The sequence below is a fragment of the Myiozetetes cayanensis genome, unplaced genomic scaffold (assembly GCF_022539395.1).
Source record: "Myiozetetes cayanensis isolate MyiCay16 unplaced genomic scaffold, myiCay2020 scf4, whole genome shotgun sequence".
Classification (NCBI taxonomy): Eukaryota; Metazoa; Chordata; class Aves; order Passeriformes; family Tyrannidae; genus Myiozetetes; species Myiozetetes cayanensis.
Window position 1 is genome coordinate 6071414 of NW_026087631.1, and position 25803 is coordinate 6097216.

General features: G+C 46.4%; 1 protein-coding gene across 2 annotated transcripts; it reads left to right on the forward strand.

Annotated features, from left to right (window-relative positions):
• Positions 1-25: 25 nt before the first annotated feature.
• CHRNB3 (cholinergic receptor nicotinic beta 3 subunit) lies at positions 26-25072 on the forward strand. 2 transcript variants are annotated; one of them, XM_050328938.1, is made up of 6 exons: positions 26-140; positions 14865-15016; positions 16047-16091; positions 21086-21195; positions 21422-22304; positions 23606-25072. In XM_050328938.1, exons 3-6 carry the CDS (start codon positions 16065-16067, stop codon positions 23738-23740), a joined length of 1155 nt encoding a protein of 384 aa, XP_050184895.1. In that variant the 5' UTR covers positions 26-140; positions 14865-15016; positions 16047-16064; the 3' UTR covers positions 23741-25072. The 2 variants fall into 2 exon arrangements, with proteins under 2 accessions (XP_050184895.1, XP_050184894.1); XM_050328937.1 differs by lacking the exon at positions 26-140 and adding an exon at positions 11150-11421.
• The last annotated feature ends 731 nt before the right edge of the window (positions 25073-25803 follow it).

Genomic DNA, 25803 nt, shown 5'->3' on the forward strand with positions numbered 1-25803 from the left:
TCAGGTTTCGCTGGATGTGACCGTTAAAGATTCAGGGCGTGTGGCTGTACTAGTCATCTGTGTAAGAACCAGTGCTTCAGTATCTGAGGCTGTGAAAGATGTTGTGACTTCCTACTGGGAAATCTTCAATTCAGTGACAGGTAATTCAGAACAAGGAGGAGTTCTTGCCTACAGTATTCGTTTCTTCTTTTGTCTTGGACTCATGTTGCATCCCTCAGCCACAGTCCAGGATTCTCCAACCAAGTTCTTGTAGATGCATCCCTGACTTTGTTTTAGTGGAATAATACAGCAGCAAACCAAAACTGCAGCACAAGCAAAAATAGACCAATTGCAATTCACAGCAAAATTGCAATACAAGTGTTCTGTGCTGGTTTCTAAATGCTTGCCTTGGTGGCACTGTGTCCCCCCTACTTTCTGGGAAGGAATATGGAGGTTAAACCCAGACCAAGCCAGTTGTTCTCTTCCAACTGATTTTGTGAGTTGTTTGGTTTTTAGACGTTTTGTTGGGCTGAGTCACGTACAGACTACCCTCCCACGCTGGTCTGGCTAGCTCAGGAAAACACATTACTCCTGACTAAATATTCAGGGAAGGTTGTTTATGCAATCCAGTGACTGAATGATGCAGCTGTATTCCTAAGGCAAAGGTTACTATCCAGTCCCCCTTGTGCTGAGATAATTTCTTCTTCCTTTATGACAGTTTCTTGTTTTTCCTTACATTCTTCCCCCAGCACATCATTCTTGCCTATCTCCTCCCGGCCTTCCTCCACTGCACGGATCAGTCACCCATGCTCACACCGGCTCTTTTTGGGAGTGTTCTCACATGTATCTTTCGTAGAAAGAAGTGAAATTTTTTGACTACAGGTGCTTTACAGCCTGGGCCCACGGCTCAGAAAGGAAGGAATTTTCAGGGATGGTCCTTTTTTTTACATTAGGAGGAAGGGATCTTGTTTTAAACTTGGGAAATCCCAAGACTTCCACCTGCACTTTCAGGTTTGGGATAGCTGGCTCTGCAGAGAAGGAAGCTCCTGGATGCCCACTTTCACACCTCAGTTCAGATTTCTTGCTTTTTGTTTGTTTGTTTCTTCTTTTCTTGTGTTGGTGGGATCAGACTCATCATTCACCAGTTCACTGGTGTTGATGCTGTCAGGTCCAGAGGAGTAGCACCTGCCTGCAAAGAAAATCTAGAGGTAGAGTTTTTCCCAAACTGGTTGTGAGCTACCAAGGTGGAGTTTTCTGCTCCCACTAGAGCATGTCATGTGAACTCAGGCCACAGATGTCCTTACTGATAAATGTTTCAATTTCTAATATTTTAAGCTTAATCTGCACTTGCAGGCTCATCTCGTAGGTGTCCTGAGCTGATACTGTGTTTTGTCAAGTGATTTGGTGGTGGTGGTTTATCTGAGAGATGCCAGGAGTTGCTGCCAGAAAAATGAATATGTCAAAGGTCTGAAAAAGAATTTATTTATCAATAACCTCAAATTCTGTAGTCTGTATATGCTTTCATTTCTTATCTTATTTTCTTTCTTTCTGAGTTCAGATGGGAAAATATTTTTATTAGGGTTTTTTTTTGTTCTTGTTTTTGGTTTTTGGTTTGGTTCAGGTTTTTTGTTGGTTTAGGGTTTTTTGTTTTGTTTTGTTTTTTGTTGTTGTTGTTGTTTTCGTTTTTTGAATGACAAGGGACTGAAATCACTCAGAGTTTATTTATGTGTTCAGTATGGTGAGGAGCTGGTCAGGTTCTGTCCTGCAGGAACTATATCATGGAAATGTCCTGGTTGTGGATAACAGGAAACATCTATTACCCCAAGTGAATGTACATGTGGCTGTTTCAGCTTGAAGAACTCAAATTATTTTGAAGTAATCTGTTTGAAATACACACACACACACAAACCACAGTTACGGTGTCTGTGGAGTTATCTTTCTTTGATACTGTCGTCAGCTGACAAAACCAGATTTCCTTGTGGTAAATTTTCATATAACTAAAAACCTACACACACACACACACATATATATATGTAACAACTTTTACACTCAAATGTGCAAGCAAGCTTATGATGACTTAATTGTATCACTCTACTGATAACCATTCTTCCATTAATATTGACATTTACCTTTTGGCTTGTCTACTAAGGTTGCTACGACTTACACTTTTTTTTCCTTCGTGTAATATCTCTCAGGTGATTTACACCTGATATGACTTCAGTGGTAAGATGTAATTAAAGCAAATAAAATAAATAAATATCTGCAAATGGTGCTTTCTTGTGTTGTTCCCAGTGCTGCCTCACAGGCTGGATTCCTACACCGAATAAAACCCCAACCTTCTTCAACACTATTTGCTCCTTCAGGCACAGAAGAAACTGGAAACTTACACATAGATTGGCCTTGCTTGTTTTTCACAGCATGATCACCACAAGGGCTTGCTGTCTAGGAAACCCATCGTCTCAGTGGTGAGATATGACTATAGAAGTAAGACTTTTCTCCCTCTTAGAAATCTTTTACAATATTGAATGTTATATGATCTTCTCTGAGTTTTTCTCGTGTGCCTTGCCTTACTCCTCTACAGCACCACTATTCTCTCTTAACGAAGATTCATATGATTCTTTTTCTGCTAATGCTCTCAGAATTTAAACATCTGTGTTTCTCAGTGTTTGCCTTTTTTGATCTTTTGTACGTGGTAATGAGACATTGACCTGTTCAGCTACAGAGGTTGTCAGCAACTGAGCAGGGGAGTATTTGGAGAGTGGGGCAGTAACCTTTTATTATGGACTCGTAACTGTTTGCTGTTTCATGGTATCAGATGTGCCACAGAGATGAAAATGCAAAGCACTGTTGGAAACAGCATTGGAATGAATAGCATGTCTCAGCTGAAGGCTGCTTCAGGTTAATGGATGAGTTTGGCCTGAGGAAAGAGGAGGCTTGCTTAATAATGCAATGGATTTCACTCTTATGCTTTCAAGCTGAGCTTTTACTTTTGTTCTACTTGCCTCTTGATTTCTGTATACAAGAGATATAAAAGTGAGCTTAGAAATTCCCAGGGGACAGTGGAGAGCTTTCTGAGCAGTGTCTTCACCCCTGATGTAACTTTCCTCCCACAGAAATCAACTGTAAAAGCCTTGCTTTGCACTGAAATGCTGAAGATTTTGGGTAAAGATTCCCTGAGTCACATGGAGCGGTGATTTCTTCTCTGAATTTCTGGAAATGGGCTGGTGTAATCAGGAAGTTGGCCGTGGATTTTTCGCATCAGCCTTGTGCAGAAGAGAGTTGTTGGGGCAGCTCCGCTGTGTCAGACAGGACTAAGCAGCATTGTTCTTCAGGAAAAAAGTCATGAAGTCACACATGGCTTCAGCTGCCAAGTGTTTGCTCATGGTGTCACAGCAGGAGGTGGGCTCGCAGCAGTGTGGCAGTCTGTGGTGCTGCAGTCAGATCATGGGGAGGTGAAATCCAGCTGCAATGAAAACTGGCTATTTACCTGAGCGAGCAAGCTGTCTGATAGCATTCCTGTACCAACAGCCACTTGTAGAGGAATTAAACTCTTGAGTTAAGCCATTTAGTATTTTTATTTCTCCTTTTGGTTTTGCTGGTTATCAGGTTGCTTGCACATGGTGTTTAGTGCATCAAGCTCGCTGGGCTTGCTGAGAGCCTCAAAACATCACAAACCACGTGAAATCAGCACCGTTGGCTGACTTACACTGAGAGTGAATGTGAGGAGTTACCCCACTGAGGAGATATCAGGGTGATAGTGTGGAGAAGGGTGATAGCAGCCCAATTTATTTTGTTCAGGTCTGAGACAGTTAAAAGGCCTTTTATGGACCTTTCTGAGGCTCAGTGGAATTGGTGTTTGTTCTGCAAGCTGTACAAGAGCCATGGCAAGTTGTCTCCTGGAACTCCTCCCCATCATGCATTGACCTGCCAAGAACTGACCCTACACTTATCAGCCTTCCTTTGGAAAGCTGGATCTCTTCCCAGCCCATTCCTCATGCACCATGGGAGTCATCTGCAGAGCATTTTGGCTGTGATCCCATGTACTCCTCCTAAAAGATGCAAACTGTTGCACTGTGCTCACAGTTCAGGGAGCTATTCCAGCTCAGCCTTGGTTTGCTATTAGGTGAAGGTACCTAAATACCTTAAGGTTAATTCTTTAGGCACAGACAGGCCATTAAAATAGTTACAGGAAATAGTACATTCTGACATGGTAGAAGAGGCAAAACCTTTTTTTGCATATTTTTTTAAGTAATATCAATTATGCTTTTTAGTTGAGGTGAAGTTGTAAACACTTGGGGTTTGTATTCATCTTCTCTGGCATGGAAAAAGCAAGACAAATGACAGATTTCAAAGTTGTCATGCAGTAGAGATAGTGTTTTAGGTCTCAAAACCTCTCAGTCTGCTGTATTGTATCTTTAAGTTATTTGATGAACTCATGCAGTTTTAAGATATGTCCATTGGTTATTTATGCCACCAAATAATTACCTAACACTACTCTCACATCCCTTTTGTTATGATTATATATTGCCTAAAAGCTAACTTTTGCAAATTATATGAAGAATATACTCTGACTTCATTCAGAAACTGTGAAGGCTTCTCATACACCGCACTTAGTTTACACTCATGTTTAACATCAACTGTTTCCATAGTTCCAGACTAGTTGATGTTACTCAAAACTGCTCTGTTGTAGCTACAAGCTATTATGCATGCATGTCAAAGGCCAGATTTCTTCTGTACTCAATACTCTTGTGCATGACTCAGCATGGCAAAGAGACATCTGTGGATAGAAGACTCACATGCCAGGTCAGACCTTCCGGAAGTAGTTTCAGAAGAGAAGAGGGTTATCTTGACCTCTTACAGACTCTCCCACTACTGTTTTCCCACGGAGCAAGTGGTTTTATGATGCTGTGACGGAGGTGAGGTCTGGTCTGCTGACTTGCTGCTGCCAGAGTAGTTTCTGCTTTTTAACTGTGGACAATCCAAAGCAAAATTCATGGACTTCATAGGAGCTGCTCCAACCAGCTGAGTCTCCCAACTGCTAAAATTCCCACTTTGTAAAATTCTTGGTTGTAGTGTAGCTGAGGAGGGGCCCTTTGCTCTCATTGTGCCACTGCCTCCAAGGCTGAGGAGCCTGTTCCAATGCTCAACCACCCTTTCAGTGAAGGAATTTTTCCCAATACCCAATCTGAGCCTCCCCTAGCACATCTTGAGGCCACTTCCCCTTGTCCTATCGCTTGGTGCCTGGGAGAAGAGACCAGCTCCCACCTTACCACAACCTCCTTCCACATCAGGGGTCTTGCTCACAGGAGTACTAAACAGCCTGGGTCCTGGGTGTCTGAAGATGCTTGGCATTGCCTAGGGCTCCTACCTCACAGAAACCCAGCTGCCATTTGCAGATGGAACATTTCTAAGTGGAAAATGCTCAGCTTCCCTTTGCAGGACTTCAGCGTCTTCTCATTTGTTGTGCACCTAGAAAAGTCAGTCTCAGCAAGACAGGGCCTGAAGAGCTGGTCATGCTATACTCAGATTGTCTGTCAGACAAACAGGGAGCCTTTTAACATCTCTGGCTCTGGTTTTTAGTGGGAAGGTGTGCAAGGGGTGACACGGCGTGCTGCTGATGAATGGTTGGCAGGTGAAAGTTTCTGAAAAGCTCGCAGGGTGAAAGGGAAATGGTCAGAGCAGACCTGAGTCAGCCAGGGAGTGTCTGCCTTGGAGCACAAGCAAGGGTCTAATACTTGGGTTTGTTACTTTGATTTGGTTGGTTGTGTTTATTTGTTTTTGTTTGGTTTTGTTTTGCTTTTTTGTTTTGTTATTGTTTTGTGGGTTTTGGTGGGGGGTTTTTTTTTTTTTTTTTTTTTTTAAGTGCTCCTATCTTCTTCCAAATTATTTCTGAAAGCTAAAGGTGAAGGTGCAGGCAGCTGCCCTGTAGCTCAGTGGGAGGGTTGGGGAGCTATGTTTTTCAGGACCCTGAGTTTTGTGAAGCTTAATGTGGCTGCGACAATTGTAGAACAACTCACATTGTACAGATACTCAAGTAAGAAGGTTGTATTCACGAAGCACAGTTTGATTGTGTACTTGCAGATTTGAGTATATGATATGCAACACTTTTCCACAGAAATATAAGCTGAAAATGGTGGAGAACTTGTGGAATAATCTCTATGTCTCTAATCCAACCAGGTAGCAAGAGGCAGAGAGCAGCACAGGAAAATGTGCAACAGCAATTGCAAAGCCACAAGCACCACAACAGCATTCAGTGATGTATGTAATGTAGTGAAGAAAGAGACAAAAGAGAGTGGGCTTCCAAACATTCTTAGTACATATTGTTGAAATGTGGTGATTGTTTTAATCTTTTGGACAATACGGAATTATTATCTGGGTCCAGACATATTTCTAAAGCTAAAAAAAACCCCTCGTTTTGAATCACGTGGACCCACAGAGCAACTATCTCTGCTGACTCAGGAAAAGATTATAAAAAGCAAATGCCCTCAACTGCAGAGAGGGACAGAGCTTGTAGATCTCATCAAATTTCCAATGAAACATTTGATTTTGCTACGATATCTTCACGTCCCCTACCCTCCCATGCCAGCAGCTCCAAAAAACAAGACTGTCAGCTACCACCATTCCAGCTGTGTGATGGGGCTGTCACGTCTGAAGAGAAGTGGGAGAAATGAAAAAGCTGTGTGAGGATTCAGGCGGCTTATCCAGGCCATAGGATGTGGCAGGAATTGCCCTTTGGATTTTATGATTGCCTTGGAGATAAAAAAACCTGTATTAAATTGGAAGGAGAAAGTGGAACCTCTTGGTGTGGAGCACTGAATGTGTTGGGATAAAGGCTCTCAGGCAGCAGGTGTTACCACTGAAAATGAGAGTCAAAGGGGTTGATACAGAGCTAGGCACGACCCAAGTTTCTCTGGCACTCCTGAAGCAGTTACCTTTAAAACAGAGTTTTCTCTCACACTTTGCAAAGTCTTCACCCTCACTAGTAGTTTGCTTACCCCTGAAGTCTTCCAAGCCTTGACATCTGAACAGTGAATCCGTGATGCTGCGGATAAAACTCAGGCTATGAAAACAGAGATCAGCCTGATGCAATGGAAAGACAAGCCGAGAAAACAGCAGAGCCCAGCCAGGCCTTTGTTTACCATTATCAGCTCAGAACAAAAGATTTCGAAGATTTTCATATTCAAAGCTAGGTAGTGCCACCGAAATGCAGGGAGTGATCACAGTACCCTGAGACCACCTCCTGAATGAGAGCTCACCGTGAAGTTAGAACTGGGAAAGGAAAACAACGATTCTAATCAGAGGACAGTCTATTAGAAATATGAATGTGCATACAGCGGTGAAGGGCCCGTGCACCTCCAAAAAACCCAAGTCCCTACACGTCTCCAGTCCCAGGGAAGCAGTGGGAGGTTTCTGCCGGGAAATGGGCAGCAGGCAGTGCGTGATTCCGAGCGCGGGCTTGCGAAACCACGCGTGCTGGGCTGGTCCCCCGAACGGGGCTCACGCAGACTGCAAGACGCGCCGCAGCCCAGGCAAGCCCTGGGTTACAGCACCGCTTACATCCACGCCCTCCGAAATCCAGGGAGTCCTTACATTCCAAACTCGGCGAGGCCCTTACAAACTCAGCTGCCTGCGCTGCCCGAGTCCTGCCACGGCGGGGAGCTGGGACAGCGGGGACGGCAGAGGAAAGAGGCGAGGAGAAGGTCAAAGCACCTCCGCTCGGTGTGAGAGAGGGAAAAACGGAGGAGGAAAGTGCTGGCGTACCGCTGTAGAGATGAAGGGTGGGGGGATGAGTTGCAGCTGCCTGCACGGAGGAGAAGGAGGAAGAGATTGGAAAGCAAACAGCAGTGAGGGAGACATTGCGTGGGGTTTGCTTGCTGGGGCTTGTAAGCAAACCGAGAGAAAGCAGGAGGAGAGCAGGAAAGTTTCAGTGTGTAGGGGTAGGTGGATGGCTGGTTCCAAACTGTGCCCTCTGGTACGTGGAAATGTCTGGTCCTGCAAAAGTTGCTGGTGAGCTGGCTAAAAACGTGTCTTGCCCAGCAAAAACGTGTGTTTCAAGAAGCTGCTGGTGGGGAGAGGTGTCTGCTGGTGGCCAAAACTGAGATCAGAAAGGACCTGAGGAGAATTGCCAGGGCAAAGATGAGTCCCCAGGAGTTCTGCCCTTTCCCACTCCACCTTTGCTCCAGAAACTGCCCCTCACCCCTTCAGGGCTGGTGTTTTTCTGCTGGCTTCCTGTGTGGTGCCAGATGGTACAAAGGTTATTCAGTCCTCCCCTGGGAGCTGGGAAGCCTGGCTCCATCACAAATCCCATACTCTAGGTGTGCCTTCCTTGACTCCTGGCATACCACCCCCAGGGAGCAGGGAAGTTGAGAGGGGTTTGGGAGGGAGAAGGCGCATCCACCTGAAGGAATCTCCTGCCCCATAGTTGCTGTAACAGCCTCACCTCTGCAGCCTCTTTTTTCTCCTCCCTGCAGCTGACAAACCTAGTGGTGCACCAAATTCCACTTTGGCTCTTCCTTCTGGATATGAGGCTTCACAGTTCTGGTTTAGAGCATTTCCCATCTCTGTCCTTCCTCTCCACCATCCATCTCACTTTAGTCCAGGTTGCCCGCTCACTGATTGCCAGCCTGCACTGCCACCTCTCCCTGGAATATGTGTTTTCCATACCTGGCTGCATGATGCCTTCAGGTAACATGGCTTAGCACTCCCCATCATAACCTCAGGTTTTCAGTTGCTCCTAACATCAACCACGTGGGCTCATACTGATGAATTTGTGGCTCTAGGGGGATTTCCCTTTTTCTTTTTCTTGGCATTTTTGCTACCTAGGGGTTGAGGCCCAGCTCCAGCATTGCCTTTATTCAGGTAGTTCTTGGCTCTTTGCAGCCTGGAATTGCAGCCTCATCCCTGTTACAAATCCCATGAAACCCGTGGAAAATCAAAAGCATGTTCTCTATAGCCACTTGAATAGTGCCACAAGTAGAGTTCTAGCCAAGAATCAATTTGCTGTCTCAGGGTGGATGCTCCTCAGTCTTCACAGCTTTTCTGGTAATATGGAGTATTCATGCCTACCTCCCTTTCCAAAATGTTGGAGGTGTATGGCTGAATAAAGACTTGTAAACAGAAAACACCACCGGCAGGCAAGCAGAATTTATTTCTCCAACACCCTCCTCTGGCTGCTGGATAGCTCTGGAAGACAAAGACCAGGCGAGGAAGGTCCTTACCTCTTGTCACAGTCCAGCAGTGGGTGGGGGCAATGGAAATGCAGCCATACTTCATATTTCCCTCCAAGCAATGGTCAGGTACTAGCAAAAAGCCTACTCCTATAGCCAGCTAATAAATTAACTCCACTGCCACAAGGCAGCACATTAAAGCCTTGTGAAAAACAAGTTTCTCTTGTGTTGTCCAACAGAGCAATGCCTGGACATGCTTTCAGTCAGTAACTATGAGTTAGTGGGCAAAGGCATGAAGCAAAAATGGTGGATGATGCCTGAGAGACCTGAGCCCTGCAGAGGACCACAAACATGGTGGAAAGCTTAGGCTAGTTTGCAGAGAACATTTTAAAAGGGTAGCTTTGTCACACAGAAATTTACATTGGGAAGAATAATTGTGTTTAGTGCCCACCCAACTTTATGGCAGATTGGGGTGCTGTCTGTCCACACCATTCCAACCAAATGACTGCTGTTCCTTTGATGCCAGCATAAAAAAAAAAGAGTCCTTTTCTGTATGCCTCAAAACTTTGTGTGCTTGTGCCTGGTGGGCATCTAATGGGTCAGCTGAGCAGCCTGGCAGTGCCAGCAGCTGGTGACGACAATACACTTCCTTCAAGGCAGTTTTTGGTACCTCCCTTGTTTGTGACTTGCTTTCTGCATCTGGGACGAGGAAAGGTGCAGAGGAAGCCAGCTGCTCCTCCAGCCCTGCTGGGTGAACACTGGCAGAACCAAGGAACTGACGAGAGCCCCTGCAGATTTCCCGTGTGCAGCACAGCAGTGGAAAAACCAAACTCACCGAGTTGCTGCTGGTGGCCTGCCCAAGAGCTATGGATGAGGCGGGCTGCAAGGCCACGGAAGCAAGAGTAAATTGACTGGACAGTACAAGAACATTACTTTCAGCAACAATGTGACTTTGAACCACACTTATATGACAACTTTTTCATCACAGGAAGCTGAATGTATTTTGGTAAGGTTACAGCTGACAGTTATCAATCCTCTGTGAGGATAAGGTAAATCTGAATCACATAACTTATGACTGTGTATCAAAATCTGGCCCACTGCATGAACTGAATGCAGTGTTGCTGAAAAAATCCCAGGCTTCCCATACAAAAGCCAGCAAGCAATTTAATAACCAGCAAGAATTAATCAAAGCAGGAAGAGTTTTGGGCCAGGGGGTAAACTAAAAGAATTCTGGACCCTTCTTCCTTAAACTTGAGAAGTTCAGGGGTGAATGCTCCTTGGAAAGGAATAGCAAAGCGACTTTCATGTGAAAAAGAAACGAAACAGAGAAGATCCTGATATCCTTTGGCAGAGGAATGGCAGAGGGACAGGAAAAGAGAAACACATATATCCCTTTTGATTATCAGTGATTTCTGGCTGTTTCTGAAAGAAGCCCTGTCCACAGTGTCATTGTGGAGGACTGACACCTACAGAGGCACCTGCTAAATAACCAAAGGCCCCATCACTCTCATTGCTAAACACAAGACCTGGGGGTAACATACTCTGTTAAGCTGCGCCAATGGATAGTGCTATGCAGGCATTTCTGTGCTGTTGTCTGTCATGTTTTCTGTATAGGTGATGAGATATAAGTTTAGAAATCAGCCCTGTTTACTCACCTATATCTTGCTAGGGTTTTTTCCCCCAAAAAAATCCACTTTACAGCTGTAAAGCGGTAAGTGTAGTATGAAAAATGAATAAGCTAAGTTAGGTCTGTGGGGACTCTGCCTCTATTATTAGACCAACTGATACAGCTGGAGCAAACAGGAAATCTTTGAGGCATGTGATTTATCTTTGGGTCTGATCTGCAGCCTGTTTTGGTTTTTTTTTTTTTTGTTTCCCCAGCTATAATTAGCAGTATAGTAAAATATATTTCTCCTCCTTACAAGACTTGCCTCTCCTATACTCCTAGACTGCAGTGCTTCTAACCACCCACAAACAGATCAGTCAGAGTTTAGGACCCAGAGCCCTGTTTTAGGCTTACGGGATGTGACAGCTGACTGAAAATCAATGAAGTGTGATCTACCGAGCCTCATAATGAGGGCAAGATAAGGCTGGAAAGGTGCTGCCCTGCCTTGCAGACTCAGCTGTCCGCCCTGGTTTTCAACTAGATTGTTTTAGTCTCCTACGAAGATGAGACTGATTTGCTTATGAAGAGAGAAGATCAGATTAGAAGGAGAAGCCACAGCGGTGCCCATGCTGTGCCTGGTGCTCTTTGCTCTGTGTCTGAGCCACTCAGGTAGGTGTGATTTCTTCTTCTTACAAGCTGAGCTGCAGGTGGTCAAGATCTTTTTTTTCTGCTGGCCTCCTAGTTCTGCTGCTTTCTGGGATAAGGTGAATACTGGCTCCTCTCATTTAAACACTGTTTGACTATCGAAGAGGGTTATATCAGCTGCTGCCTTTGTATTGCAAACACAGACAGTTTGACAACAAGGTTTTAATAACTGGTGACAGGGCGACTGTGGGCTAGAAAGTAACAGAAAAAATCCTGAGCTTGATTGATGCTAAATCAAACTGCTAAAGGAAATCACAGGAGAATCCCCATCACCAAGAGGGGAAACTGAAATGCCTCCGGTGAGCTGATGAAAGGCAAATTGTCCTGTCTGTGTTTCTTGGGGTGTTTTGCACATTTGTTTAGAAGGCTTCCTGCCTCAACACTCCTGTTCCTGCATCCGTGAGGAACTACTACGTGCAGGGACCACAGAGAGAAACAAAAACCTGGGGAAGGGGGGGATGGCAAACAGTGCTCTGGTATTTGCATACATAGTAACCTGCTGGGGAGCGCCCCAGCTTTTGCCTTCTCTCTGCACCATTCAGGGATGTATCCATCCTATGGCTGTTTCTCTGATTTTTTTCAAAGGCAGTGCTACTTTGTTCAGTTTTCTCCACGACATTAGCTAGCTTAATCATCAGATGGGGCTTGATCAAAGAACTGTTAGGCTATTTTTGCACCTGACATGTCTTACTTCCCGTTAATAACTTCTGCTTTTAAACTGTATTTGTGCAAGTACTGAGGCTGCCTTACAAAGGCAGCAACCTTCTTCCTTCTGACTTTATTCTTTGTGAGACTTCTCAAGTCTTTTTCACTCGTTTGTGTGGCTTCCCCAGCAGGTGAGAATTAACATATCCATCCCCCAAAACAGCTTTGTCACGCATCTTCTATACCCTCTTGGAGCATCGGGGTTCCTGAACTTCAGGTGTGGGCTGTGAAATGGTACTATTTTCCTGTGAGGGATGCTGTACACATCCAACAACACACAGGGTGTGTGGCTGCATATGTATGTGCAGGAAGTCATACCCAAATAAACCCAGGGTAATATATTCTAGCTCTAAGACAAAGCTGACTTTGATCCTGCATATTTAGGGGTTACGGATTTTTCTGTTCAAAGGCTTTTCCATTAAATTTCCTGGTTTTAACAACCATATATTCCTATGAAGGTCCTAAAGGGAAGCCAAAAATTTAGGAGTCTACAGAGACTCTTATGTGTCAGGGGATTGGATGACTGAGGTTGTGGGTAGTAAGGAAGAAGAAATGTGTTCTTTCTTCTCCTTTGGCTGTGGATGCACTGCTTGTCTGGCATGTTTGGGCAGCCAATCTAGTTTCCTAGGACAGACCCTGGACTCTGTCCTTAATTGGCTGTGATAGAGCTAGAATCAGCTCTGGCATGAAAACAGGCCCTGGAACAAGCAGAAGGGATATCTGTGGTTCCCTGTTGGAAACAGAAGACCTCAAGGGCTTCCGACAAAGGGGCAAGGCAAAGGGTGGCCACAGGAGCTGCTATAAACTGTACTGACATCTACATGAGCCCTCCCTGGCTGTGGAAGGTGGAAATGAGCTTGGAGGCTCCCTCTGACCACCAGGCTCTATTCCCCTAAGGGCTCAGTAACCCCACCAGAGCTGCGCACCAAACACGGGGGACAAACACGGCTTGTGCTAGAACACCTGACAGGAAAGTTGTCACCCTGTGTGAGTAGCAATCATCAGATTTCAGTGTTTATAGCTCCCCAAAGAGGACATTTGCTGTGTCTGAAAGTGGGGGATGACAGTGTTGCTTGGACCTTGTGCTATCTTAAGAAAACACAGACTGCATCAGGGAATGATTTTGTCCCATGGAAAGCTCTGGTGTGAGAGCAGGTTTTTGCTTTAGGCAGCCCTTCAGCTGTGCTGCTTGCTGCCAGGTCTTGCCCTGCCCACAGCCTCAGACAGACCCCACTGAGGCAGAGGAGGCTGCACAGCCTGTCTTGCCCAGGAGATGGGCAGCAGCTGCTGGGGAAGAGGAATGGACAGAGGCAGTGGCCTGTGGTTATATACTTTCTTCCGTGTAGGTGACAGAGCACTACCCGCTGCCTCCAGTTTTCTCTCTGGAGGAGCTACTGGGCTCAGATGCCCTTTCCTCCCTCTCCCTGTAGCACAGGGACCCTTCTGGGGGCTGCCTTGACTCTCATGTTTGCTGCACAGTGTGTGTGAGCCCATCAGCTGTGCCCTCCTGCCAGGGCTCTCCCGCAGTCCTGTCCTTGCACTGTCCCTCTGCTGTGACCCTCTGCCTGCAGACCCCTCATGCACCTCGTGGCTGACAATCCTTCATGGAGGCTTTGAAGAGAGGTAAAATCCCTCTCATCCTTGAGTGCTGTGTGTACTGGCAAGGGAAAAGGTGGAGGTCGTGTCAGGACCTTGGCATCACGAGGAGTGGCAATGAAATTTTGGGAAGAATGGGGGAGTCTGAACTGCCCTTCCCCTTTCACAGTAACAAGGGGAAGGGAGGGCATGGTGTCAGCAACCATGGGAGTCCCAAGTCTTGCGGGTACAGCCTATGACACCTCTGTGCTTTCCTTGCTTGCCAGGGCAGACCTAGGCTTGGCTGCATCATCCAGCTCCTGCTGCTGCCAGATGAGCTCCTTTTGCCTTTTGATGTTGCCTACCTGTCCCACCTGTCAGCTGGGCAAAATCAGCTTTCTGGGTGTTTTGCTGCTCTCCCCTGGTCAATCCCAGGAGGAGAATTCATTTTCAAGTCCTGCATGAGGCTCCCTCAGGTCTGTCTTGCAGTGAGGAAATCCCACCACCCCAATCCTTGTGCAGAGCAGCCTCCATCTCAGAGAGGCCACAGAAACTGGCCAAGTGCAGGTGAAATCTCTGGACCCTGAATGGTCCACAGGGAATTGCTGCCACAGCTGGCCAACCAGGGTTTGCCACACAGTGACCAGATCTCCCCTGTGGCCCCAGCTCTCTGTGGGACAGCACAGATATCTGAAATACCAGAACTCTTTGTCAAGGTGCTTTTTTTATCAGGCTGGATATTTACTACTCAAGAGTGGAAGAGGGAATCTGATATTCTGAGCCTGTGGGTCTTCCAAAGAGAAATAAACAAGGAAAACTGGGCAAGTGTGTTGTCCCAAGACAAAAAAACCCACAGAAAATATAAACCTAGTACAAAGCCAGTGCTCTGGTAGGAAGAGTTTTTTTGTATGTGTGAGTTGGGTTTGGGCTATCTTGTCTTTCCATCCTCTTGCCCTGGTTCTGCTGAGAGTCTGCGCATCTGAATTCCTACCGATTTTACTGTATGAGACAAGAGCTGCCTGGAGGCGAATTTGTCTCACATCACCTCTCTGCCTCACTCCTTCGTGTCGTGGCTTTCTCCATGTCTGCTTTCTGGCATGTCTCCACTCCGTGTTGTTCCCTTCCAGATGTGGATGCCTTCAGTTCAATCGCTGAGAGTGAGGATGCGCTCCTCAAGCACTTGTTCGAGGGCTACCAGAAATGGGTCCGTCCTGTGCAAAACTCCAACGACACCATCAAAGTCTTCTTCGGATTAAAGATATCGCAGCTTGTGGATGTGGTGAGTGTCATGTCAGGCTTGGTAAAACAATCCTTCTTTTATAGAGAGCCGTGCATCCACCTGGGAGGGCTGGTGGTGCCGTTGGCTTTTGCCTGCTCACGAATGAAACACACAGTGATGGTTGGGCAGCAAAACACCGAGTGTGATATGGTGCTGTGACCTTCTGCCCCACACACAGCATGGGCTGTAGGACTCATTTGTTTAGAAGGAAACCTGAAGGTCCTTTCTTCCCTCCTCTTCCCAGGAAATAAAACCTAGTGTCCATCAGGTTTTAATCAAACAACCCATGGCAGACCGTCCCTGGCATCTGTGTTTGCAGTTTAATGACAAGGCAGCTACAGGGTGGGTGAGAAAGGGTAGAGCTGGTTGGACATTATTCACTCTGAGCAAAGTTGTCTCCAGGCCAAAGGCAGTTCTTGTCTTAACCCATCTGGTTACCCAGATAAAACTCTAGAGGCAAAACAGACAATCCCATGGTTTAGCCCAAGGAAATTTTCCCTTCCCTTTACACTGCAATGCACAGGGGAATTTGCACAAGGCCCAGAGGTACCCACACAACAGTGTGCTCCTTACATCCCTCAGCCCCTGGCAGTGTCCTCTTCTGCTGTGGAAGGCAAACTCTAATTTTGTACTTTATTTACATATTCAGGACAATGTTTCAGCTTGTATCTTCCCAAACTCCCTCTAGGCTGAGCAGTGTGGGGAGCTGAGCTACCCTGTGAGCCCACAACTTTGTGTATGTGACCTGATACCCACCCTGCTGCCTCCCTGGTCTTGGGCTTGCAATTCCTTTGAGCTCCTGTGAAATGCCAGACCTCTATTTTCTGGCTGGAGGAGCTCCCGGTGAGAGCAGGGACAAAACCCAGAAAGTCAGTTCATTTCCCCCAAGAGTGACTGAAGAGCCCAGTCTCATGGGGAAACAGGACCACAGGGATCTCCTCCTCTCAGCACAGGGTTAGACTCGGCAGGCTAGGTCTGCTTCCACTGTCTGTTTCCATGTTGCAAACCTCTCTACCTTGTGTCACCCTAGGATGAGAAGAATCAGCTGATGACAACCAACGTGTGGCTGAAACAGGTAAGTCGAAGAACATCAGATCTCCCTTTTCCCCATGTGGGGCTACTGAGCTGAGTGGCCATCCCAGTCTGCTGCTCACTGTGTCATCCATCCCATTTCATGGTGCTGAGTAGCCAGACAAAGGCTGCATCATGTTACCTTGCCTGAAATTTTTATGGCACACTTCTCACATCAGAAAATGCTTAAAGAGACAGAAAGGCGGGCAGGTGGGCCTTTAGGACATAAGGCAACCTCTTTTCCTGACCTGCTCTCCAGCTCTGTGCTCAAGCCAGCTGTATTTCAGGGAAGTAACACACCTCATACTGCAGTGGCTATCCCTGGGATGCTGTGTGTGCCCTGAGGGACTATCCTGTCTCAGCCTTAGAGGTCACACAAGCACTGTCTCCCTTGCCTGATCTAATTGTTCTGCCTCAGATTTCTTCTTCATTCTTCGGTAGATGTAAAGAGAAAGAAAAGACCAGCATATCACACACACACCCATACACCCTTCCCCAATAAAAGCTGTAGCAGATTAATCATATCTCTCTAACATAGTTGCTTCTGGAAGTGACAGTGATTTATACAAATGCAGGAAAGATGCAAGTTGAACTGTTAGGTCTCCTTTTGTCTTCAGTCCTGAAAAACACTTCTTTTGGTTTAGGTTACATTGCACCAGCTTATTGACCTTGTGACAATTATTTTAAGTCTCTCAGCCATGTGAGTGCCTACAAACATGTCAACTGATCCCAGGACATAAAAAACGAGCTGCACTTGAAATCATGCCACTGGAAAAGGTGCCTGCGGGTCGCTGGGCTGGTGCAGGAGAAATGTGGCTCAAATTTTGTCTCAGTTTTGGTCCTCTAGTGCTACAGTTAAGTGTGAGCTTCCAGGTGGAACAAGACCCCTGAAAACTGTATGGATATTGTGTACAAAGATGGTCTCTCCCTTCAAGAGGGAAAAGCTCAGACCTCCCCTCTCTACAGGAAAGACAGGAGTTTCTCCTTTTGCTGGAGAAATTTGCCTCTGATCCAAATCCAGGTGCTGAGAGCGTGCCCTAAAATATCTGTGGTATTAGATTTCCCCCACTTTCAGCTGCAATTGCAGAGCCCCTTTTGTGCACAGGGCCAGGTCTTGACTTCCTTACTCTGAGTATCCACCTGGGGAGACAGAAGAGCCCTTCTATAAAGGTCACCCCTCTGCCCTCTTCTGTCCTGTCCCCATTCCCACCTACTCTCCTTGCAGGCTGCAGCACCCACCTTCCCCTGCAGATCCAAGCCCTGCAGTCTGCAGCTGTGAAATCAACCCACTTCACCCTCCTCATTCTCTCTGTTCCTGCACGTGTCCCCAGAAAGGTTTTACAGCCTTCTGCAGCTTCTGATAGAATATTCCCCGGTTTGATTTTCTCCTTCTTCTTAGGGAAGAGTTGGTTCCTTGCTCAATATAGGACAGTATCTCATGTGTCCTGGGGCAGCCTCATACCTCTGGCTGGGTGACATCTTTGCCTGCATTACAGTGGCTGCAGAGGAGGAGGACCTTTACCCCCATCAGGAGGCCAAATGCAAGTCCAAACTGTCCAAGGGCATTAAGTCTGAGGTGCTGATACAGACAGACATCTGCTGATTCTCTCTTCATTGCTGCTTAAACCTGTGTGGTAACATTTTGGGTTAACCCTGCCGTGCTGAGCACCCTGTTTGTATTGCAGCAGTGACCTCCCAGAGTCACGGCCTGGAGCTTGGGTCACCTCTCTTACTGTGACAAACCAGGTTCTGCTGGAGGTTACTCCAAACATTCTTGAATGTCTCCAGTGAGGGAGACTCCACAACCTCTCTGGGCAACCTGTTCCAGTGCTCAGTCACCTGCACAGTAAAGAAGTTCTTCCTCATGTTCGGGTGGAACTTCCTGTACATCACTTTCTGCCTGTTGCCTCTTGTCCTATTGGTTAGTACTGAAAGAGCCTGTATCCATCCTCTCCACACCCTCCCTTCAGTTACTTATGTAATTGATGAGTTTCCCCCTCACCTCTTCTCAAGGCTGAACAGGGCCAACAACCTCAGCCTTTCCTCTTTAGAGATGCTCCAGTCCCTTGATCATCTCTGTTGCCCTCTTCTGGACTCAGTTCAGGAGCTCCATCTCTCTCTTGTCCTGAGGAGCCCAGAACTGGACACAGCTCTGGATGTGCCTCACCACGGCTGGTAGAAGGGCAGGATCACATCCCTCGACCTGCTGGCAATGTTCTTCCTGCTGCACCCCAGGATCCCATTGGCCTTCTTGGCCACACGGGCACACTGCCGGCTCATGGACAGCTCGTTGTCCCTCAGGACCCCCAGGTCCTTCTCCACAGAGCTGCTTTCCAGCAGGTTGGCCCCCAGCCTGTGCTGGTGCCTGGGGGTTGTTCCTCCCCAGCTGCAGGACCCTGCATTTGCCTTTGTTGAATTTCTGAAGGTTCTTCTCTGCCCAACTCTCCAACCTGTCAAAGTCCTTCTGAAGGGCTGCACAGCCCTTGGGGGTGCTGGCCACTCCTCCCAGCTTTGTGTCATCAGTGAGTTTGCTGAGGAGGCCTGAGGAGGCCCTTCATCCAAATCACTGATGAACAAGTTAAACAATTCTGGGACCAGTATTGAAACTTGGGGGACACCACTAGTGACAGACCTTCAACTAGACCCTGTGCCACTGATCATGGCACTCTGGGATCTGCATTCAGCCATTCCTCAATCCACCTCACTGTCCTCTCATCCTGTTCACATTTCCTGAGTTTGCCTATGAGGATGTCATGAGAGACCGTATGAAAAGCCTTGCTGAAGTCAAGGTAGACAACACCCATTGCTTTCCCCTCATCCATTCAGGTAGTTGTTTCATCATAGAAGGCAATATAGTTGGTCAAGCATGATTTAGAGAATCCATGCTGACTGCTCTTGCTTATCTTCATCACTTCTCTGCAAGAGTCTGACTTTTCCTGGGTGAGCACAAACTGAAATCCAAAGATTTTCATTTTTTGGTTAAACTAAAATATCCTTATGCTCAAGACGGTTGGACTTGACGAGCATGCAGGCAGAAACACACAAGGTGCAGAGAAGCTTTTAGTGGTTGCTAAGAAAACATCTGGATTCAGGCAAACTACGGAGTAAACTAAGGGTCGAGAATCTGGGCCCAGTGTTCCTTGGTCCACTTGCTGTGGGTTAAGCTCTTGAGAGACAAGCACAGAGACAGGAATTTGGTAGAACTGGAGGAAGGAGAGAGCAATTAGAAGGCCGGGAGCAGCTTGGAAGAAAGGGAGAAGAGAGGAAAAGGCCTGCTGCTACAGTTCGTGTCGGCATAGCCCAAAGGGAGATTCCTATTTTTTCTAAACTGCTCAACTTCAAAGTCTGCACACATCCTATTTTCTGCTCTAGTAAGAAGACATACAACCATTTGCCTTGCAGACATTAAAGAGTACTTTAGCTGGGAGAGAAATCAATGCAGGGCGGGGGGAAGTGAGGAGTGTTGCAGATGCAGCAAATAACCCAGGCCAAGGGGCTGCTCCAGTTCAGCTCCAGAGGGATGGTTACACCTCCAGGTGGGTCACAGGGTGTTTGCTGCTCTTGTGTTAATGCAGGCTACAAGCTGACTGTGTTGGCTGCTGCTATCAGCCCTGACTACCCCCTTGAATGATGAATGTTTCCAGCCTAAGCCTTGTTGCACCCATTACAGGAAGCGTCCAGGACATACATGAGTCTGTGACCACTGACAGCCCAGGCTGCTGTAAACGTTTGTTAGATACCCATCCTCAGAAAGCACACATGAAACGTGGTGTTCTCTGCCCCTGATGCTGAGGCTGAGAGCAGCAATGACCCCTCTTTCCACACCTGAACAGCTCCCATCCCTTCTTCAGCAGCAGGAGGGGCAAGGGGTGGAAAGCCATGCCCGATACCTGACACCAGTCATTTGGGCACTTCAGAGAATAGGTGCATATCTCTTCTGGTGCATTAACTCTGCCATTAACTCTGCCATGGTGTCACCTTGAGCAACTGCCTCCTTTGTGCCAAAAATTACGAGGGGTCTACCAACTACCTACTCATGACCTCGGGCCATATCCCTTCCCTACCCCTAGAGGAGCAAGATATTTACTCTCCCTGTCTCTGTTTAGGTCTCTGTTGAGGCTCTGGGTTGCTGTCACACTGCAAAGAGTTGCAATAACAGGGGTCTGTAGGTATAGCTGTGAAAAACCTGTGGAATCAAAGAAGTAAGAGGGGAATAATACAGTGGAAGAAGAATCAGAGAATACAGCTTTTTTGGTTCTTCCTTAAGTCATGGAGGAAATTGTGCAGGGAAGGCTGAGGCCCCCACATCCCTGGAGATTCCTTAATGCTGGAGCCTAATGGAAACTGGTGCATCTTCTGCTCCTTGGCATTTACCGCAGTCTACGGGGTCTTGTGTCACATCACTGCTATTTCTGTGGGCAAGTGAAAATCCTCATGTATAATGAACAGAGATCAGAGATCTAATTTTCCATCGCATTTCTGTGGTAATCTCCAGATTGCTGGAGCCACTTTGTTATTATCTCCCCATCTTAAAAACCTGCAATAGTGAATGGGCCTTTCTGGTGAAAGAACAATGATCTTCTTGCAAGGACAATGGAAACAGATATTAGGTCCTGTGTTTCATTCACTGAAAAAGGCCATGTCTCCACTGAAAAGTGAAAAGAAGGCCACCTCTTTTACACTTGAGTAGTAGTAACCATGCCACCTGGCTCTTCTGTGGGGTCAGTGCCAGCCAAAACCACCATGGGCTGGTTCTCAGAGGGAAAGAGAGGTGCCACATTGAAGGGAAGTAGCTCCTTCCTTTTGACTATCCTCAGGTGGGCTGTGCAGGGTGGCAGGAGAAGTGAGAGTCATGTGCTCTCTGGGAGTGCCTACCTTGAGGTTGCCTGCATTGGGATGGGTTTTTGGGTCCCCGCTGTGTATCGAGGGGCAGTGCTTGTGGGAATTAATGAGGCTGCTGCATATGAGTGGGCAGAGGACTCTGCTGTTTTGTTACAGGAATGGATGGACCACAAGCTCTCCTGGAATCCGGAGGAATACGGTGGGATCACCGCTATCCGTGTCCCCTCTGAGTCTCTGTGGCTTCCTGACATTGTTTTGTTTGAAAAGTGAGTAATCATGGCTCCTTGCTCTGGGCTTAGGCCAGAGCTTGGGCAAGGCGTGTCAGCTACCATGAAGCTTGGGTGTGCTGACACAAGGCTGCTTCTTTAGGCAGTAGGAATGTTGGCTTCCCTTGTGCTCTGGGTGAGGGATAAAAAGCAGAGCTCAGAGATGGTAGGACTGGGCCAAACACAGTCCTGATCTTGATAATGTTTCTTGCTTTCCAACTCCCAGTGCTGACGGACGTTTTGAAGGATCCCTGATGACCAAAGCAGTAGTGAAGTACAATGGAGTGGTGACCTGGACACCACCGGCCAGCTACAAGAGCTCCTGCACGATGGACGTGACCTTCTTCCCCTTCGACAGGCAGAACTGCTCCATGAAGTTTGGGTCGTGGACATACGATGGCAATATGGTGGACTTGATTTTAGTGGATGAAAATGTAGATAGGACAGACTTCTTTGATAATGGGGAGTGGGAAATCTTAAATGCCAAAGGTATGAAAGGCAACAGGAAGGATGGGCTGTACTCTTACCCGTTTGTTACTTACTCCTTCGTGTTGAGACGCCTTCCCCTGTTCTATACCCTTTTCTTAATAATACCTTGCCTGGGGCTGTCTTTTCTAACTGTCCTGGTGTTTTACCTACCTTCAGATGAGGGGGAAAAACTTTCACTGTCTACATCAGTTCTAGTCTCCCTCACTGTTTTCCTTTTAGTGATTGAGGAAATAATCCCTTCTTCTTCCAAAGTCATCCCCCTGATCGGCGAGTATCTGCTCTTCATCATGATTTTTGTGACCCTCTCTATCATCGTGACCGTGTTTGTCATCAACGTCCACCACCGATCCTCGGCAACTTACCATCCCATGGCTCCCTGGGTTAAAAGGCTCTTCCTCCAGAAGCTGCCTCGGCTGCTCTGCATGAAGGGCCACGTAGATCGCTACTCCTTCTCAGAAACCGAAGAAAAGGGAACCGCCTCGAAGTCAAAGTTCCTGGGGAAGCAGAAATACAAGCAAGCAAAAGACAGAGAAAAAGTTGTTATCGCCTTTCTGGAAAAGGCAGCCGACTCCATTCGGTACATTTCCAGGCACGTTAAAAAGGAGCATTTCATCAGGCAGGTAGGTGAAGGGCCAGGAGAGATCACAGTACCCTTGATAGCTGTAGCTTGCAAGCTCTTTCCTTTTCTGCATGCTTTTGCCTTTGCCTCTCCTTCCTGCTCACACCTGAGACACGTTCCGCCTTGGACCCTGATAAATAGTGAGGGTTTTGGGACAACACATTGCTTCAAGGAGAAGTGTACTGTGATGTGAGAGTCCCAGCTCTTCACAGATGCAAGAGGCCACAGCAGTGTCTCCTCGAGGAATTCCTGGTTTGGGATTATTTTAATGACCTTGTCCTGTGTGAGTTTGGGACACACATGAATCTGGAAGCCTCTGAACGGCCATGTGCTCTGGCAATGTAACTTCCCAAAACCCTAGAGGCAGGCTCCACGGCAGCTGTTAGGTGTCAGTCCTGGCCTCCCAGCACATGCTATACATAGTGTACCTGCCCTGCTTTGAGTGGTTCTTGTAGATTTTCACTGACATCTCTTTAGCTTAGCCCCCAGATACCATGTTTCTCCTCCTGGTGATCCACCCGGCTTTTAAAATGGCAAATTACCGTGAGCATAAACAAGGGTAGGACAGCAGAGCAAGGCAGCCAGCAGTATATGGGAAGGGACAAACTTCTGTTAGCACCCCCCTAGGAAGAACTAGGACTTTCTTCAAACTGTGATGAGAGAACTTCAGCAGAAAGAAGAACAGTAAATCAAAACTGTAATATGTGAGCATTTAGTGTCCATGCCTGAAACCTTCTGTTTGAAGCTGAAATATTTTTTAATGAAAAGGTGCCTTGAATTGGTTTAATAAATAACACTGTTGTGTGTACAGGGTTGTGCCAGCACTCACAATTCAAAATTTCCCTCCTGAATGTACTCAATCTGAGTCAATGAATCACTCAAGCAAACAGAAGCCAGTCAAACCACTTGTACTCCAAGCAGTGCCTGTGTCCAAGTGCTGTGCCAGAGTCTCGTCCTGGCACTTCAAGGGAAATACACTGCAGCGAAAAGAAACCCAGTCTGCTATAAAGCCATCTCCAAGCTTTAAGTCTGTAAACTTTCACAAATGCACTTAGCTAAAAGCTTTTACACAGGCTGAAAAAGTCTGACTACCATGTGTGTAGAACTATGGAATTGTTTTGGAGTTTTGGGTGATTTGCAGACACAAGTGCTGAAAAGGTGATCCATGTCAGTTTTAAGACAGAGCATACTACAATCTTCTAACTTTAAAAACAGATATGGGGAGCTGAAATATGTGTAGCAGTATCAACAAAGAACTAGCCTTGTTATGCTTATGCTTGTCTTTCCCTCTGTCCTTCTCAGGTTGTACAAGACTGGAAGTTTGTAGCTCAAGTCCTGGACCGGATTTTCCTGTGGTTATTCCTGGTGGTGTCAGTGACGGGTTCAGTTCTCATCTTCACCCCTGCGTTACGGATATGGCTAAACAATGCTTTATAGAAAATACTCCCACAGTAGCACACAATAAGTACAAAGCCAAGGGATGGTGGTGCCTTCGAGCTTAGTCTGTGTTGTACAGGAGGGAAAGCAACAGCAAGAATGAGGGAAGGTGATATTTGACTGTGAGCATTGGCTAGTGCTTTCAATCTTCATATGATTCTACCAGTTACAGATTTTGCTGAAATCAGAGGAGGGTTTGGTGCACAGCCAGGTCTTAAAGTGAACTGGGATTGCACAACTAGGTTATAATTTTTTTGTTGGTAGCTTGATTATATTACACACAGTGATCTTACTTGAAAGGAAGATCTGCCAGTTAAAAAGCTTCATTATAACAGAAGTTACAGTAGGAACACAACTCTGTACTCCGTTATCTATGTTTCCAATAGAACCCACAAAGTCTCTACAGTTTCCTTCCTTCCTTCATGCATATGTCAGAACTGATATAATTGCATAGCACGTGCATCAGAAAAAGCGCAAATACTTTTTAGAAGGGATGTTCAAAACCTTGGCTCTCTGGTCTCACCTTGCTGCAGGATCAGCTCAACAGTGGCACAACGTCCATTCTTCCCAGCCCTTGTGTCATGCATCTCACCTCAGCCATCAGGAAGCTACCAGGTGTTACCCACTGTTCCCTATTATTTGCAATTTTGCTTGCTGCTCATCCAGAAGGCTGAATGAGCGGGGATTTCCCCCATGTTCCACACTTAGAAACTTCTTTCACCTGCTAGTTCACAAGACAAGTGGAAGATCACCTGAAGCGTATTGCTTGGAGGAACAGTGATGTTCCTGAACAGTTCAGTTGGGGGGACGCTGCAAACATAATTTTTGGCAAATGAAACCTGTGGTTGCTGCAGGAATGGAGTTTCTCCTGAGTGCTGTGGGGTGGGCTGATTACCAGGAGGATACATCTTTGGATGTTGGCTTCTTCATGTTTCCCAGGCAATTCAGATTTCTATTCTTTTGATTCATTTATATGGGATCCTCCTGCATGATTAGAAACAGCTCTTAATTGTAAGTGAGATGTGACAGAAAACACACAAGTGAAACTCTTGAGCACACAGATGAAGCTCTCACCACCTTTGCTAGGGCAGTGTTTTCCCACACAGAGTGCTTTAGAAAATCCCATTCAGAACTTGTAAATGTTTTCAAGGCTAGCAAGGGATTGGAGCTCCAATTTTTGACTATCTAAATGTATGTAAAACCCAGGGGTGCAGGTTGGAAAGTGCTAAAAATACATAGAGGTATTCTTGTGCTTGGATTTTGCATGCACGCCAGACCTCTGTAAATTAACATAATCTTATCTCATTGTGTCAATGCAGAAAATGCTGTTCACTTGTGCAATTATTATTAATAAAGAACTATTTAGTAAATGATTCCTGGGGTGAGAGTGCTTATGCACTGGGCTTTGTTGTTTATTTATTGTCAGCAAGGCTAGATTGTAGTCCATTTAAAAAACCTGGTCTCAAATCTATTCAAAGGTGTCACATTCTTGTAACGTCCTCATAAAATTTTAGCTCTTTATGTGAGTCTGAGCAAGGAGTATTCAGATCTGGTCATTATGTGAAAGAACCTAGAACAAACCCATTTAGTTTAGCATACGTAGATAGATGTCTTAACATAAGACACTGGTATAAAATTTATGCACATTGACTTTTCTACCAGCTGCTCCTCTCTCTCTTCTTGCATAAGTTGCATTTGTTCCCCTGGCCTGTGAAATATCTAAAGGAAAACAGCCAGGAAGCTCTTCTTTCCAGTATTTACAGATTCTTGAATTGAAGCAGTGATAGGTATTCTCTCTGAGCACTGCTGCCAGGAGGCTGTCAGCTGTGACAGATGACAACCTCCCCTCCTGCACAAGTGCTTCAGGTGCTTATCTGACAGATATGTCTGATTTTAGGCTGCTTTTCCTGGCTTCTGCTGGTAAAGGTCAGCATGTTCAGGTAACTGGAGTGGGAGGTGTGTGAACATTGCACATTTATGGCTTCCAGTCCATTTCATGTGGGACTGCTACATCTGTAATCTCACTACTCAGTCCCCTGAGCTTACTCTTCTCTAAATCTCCT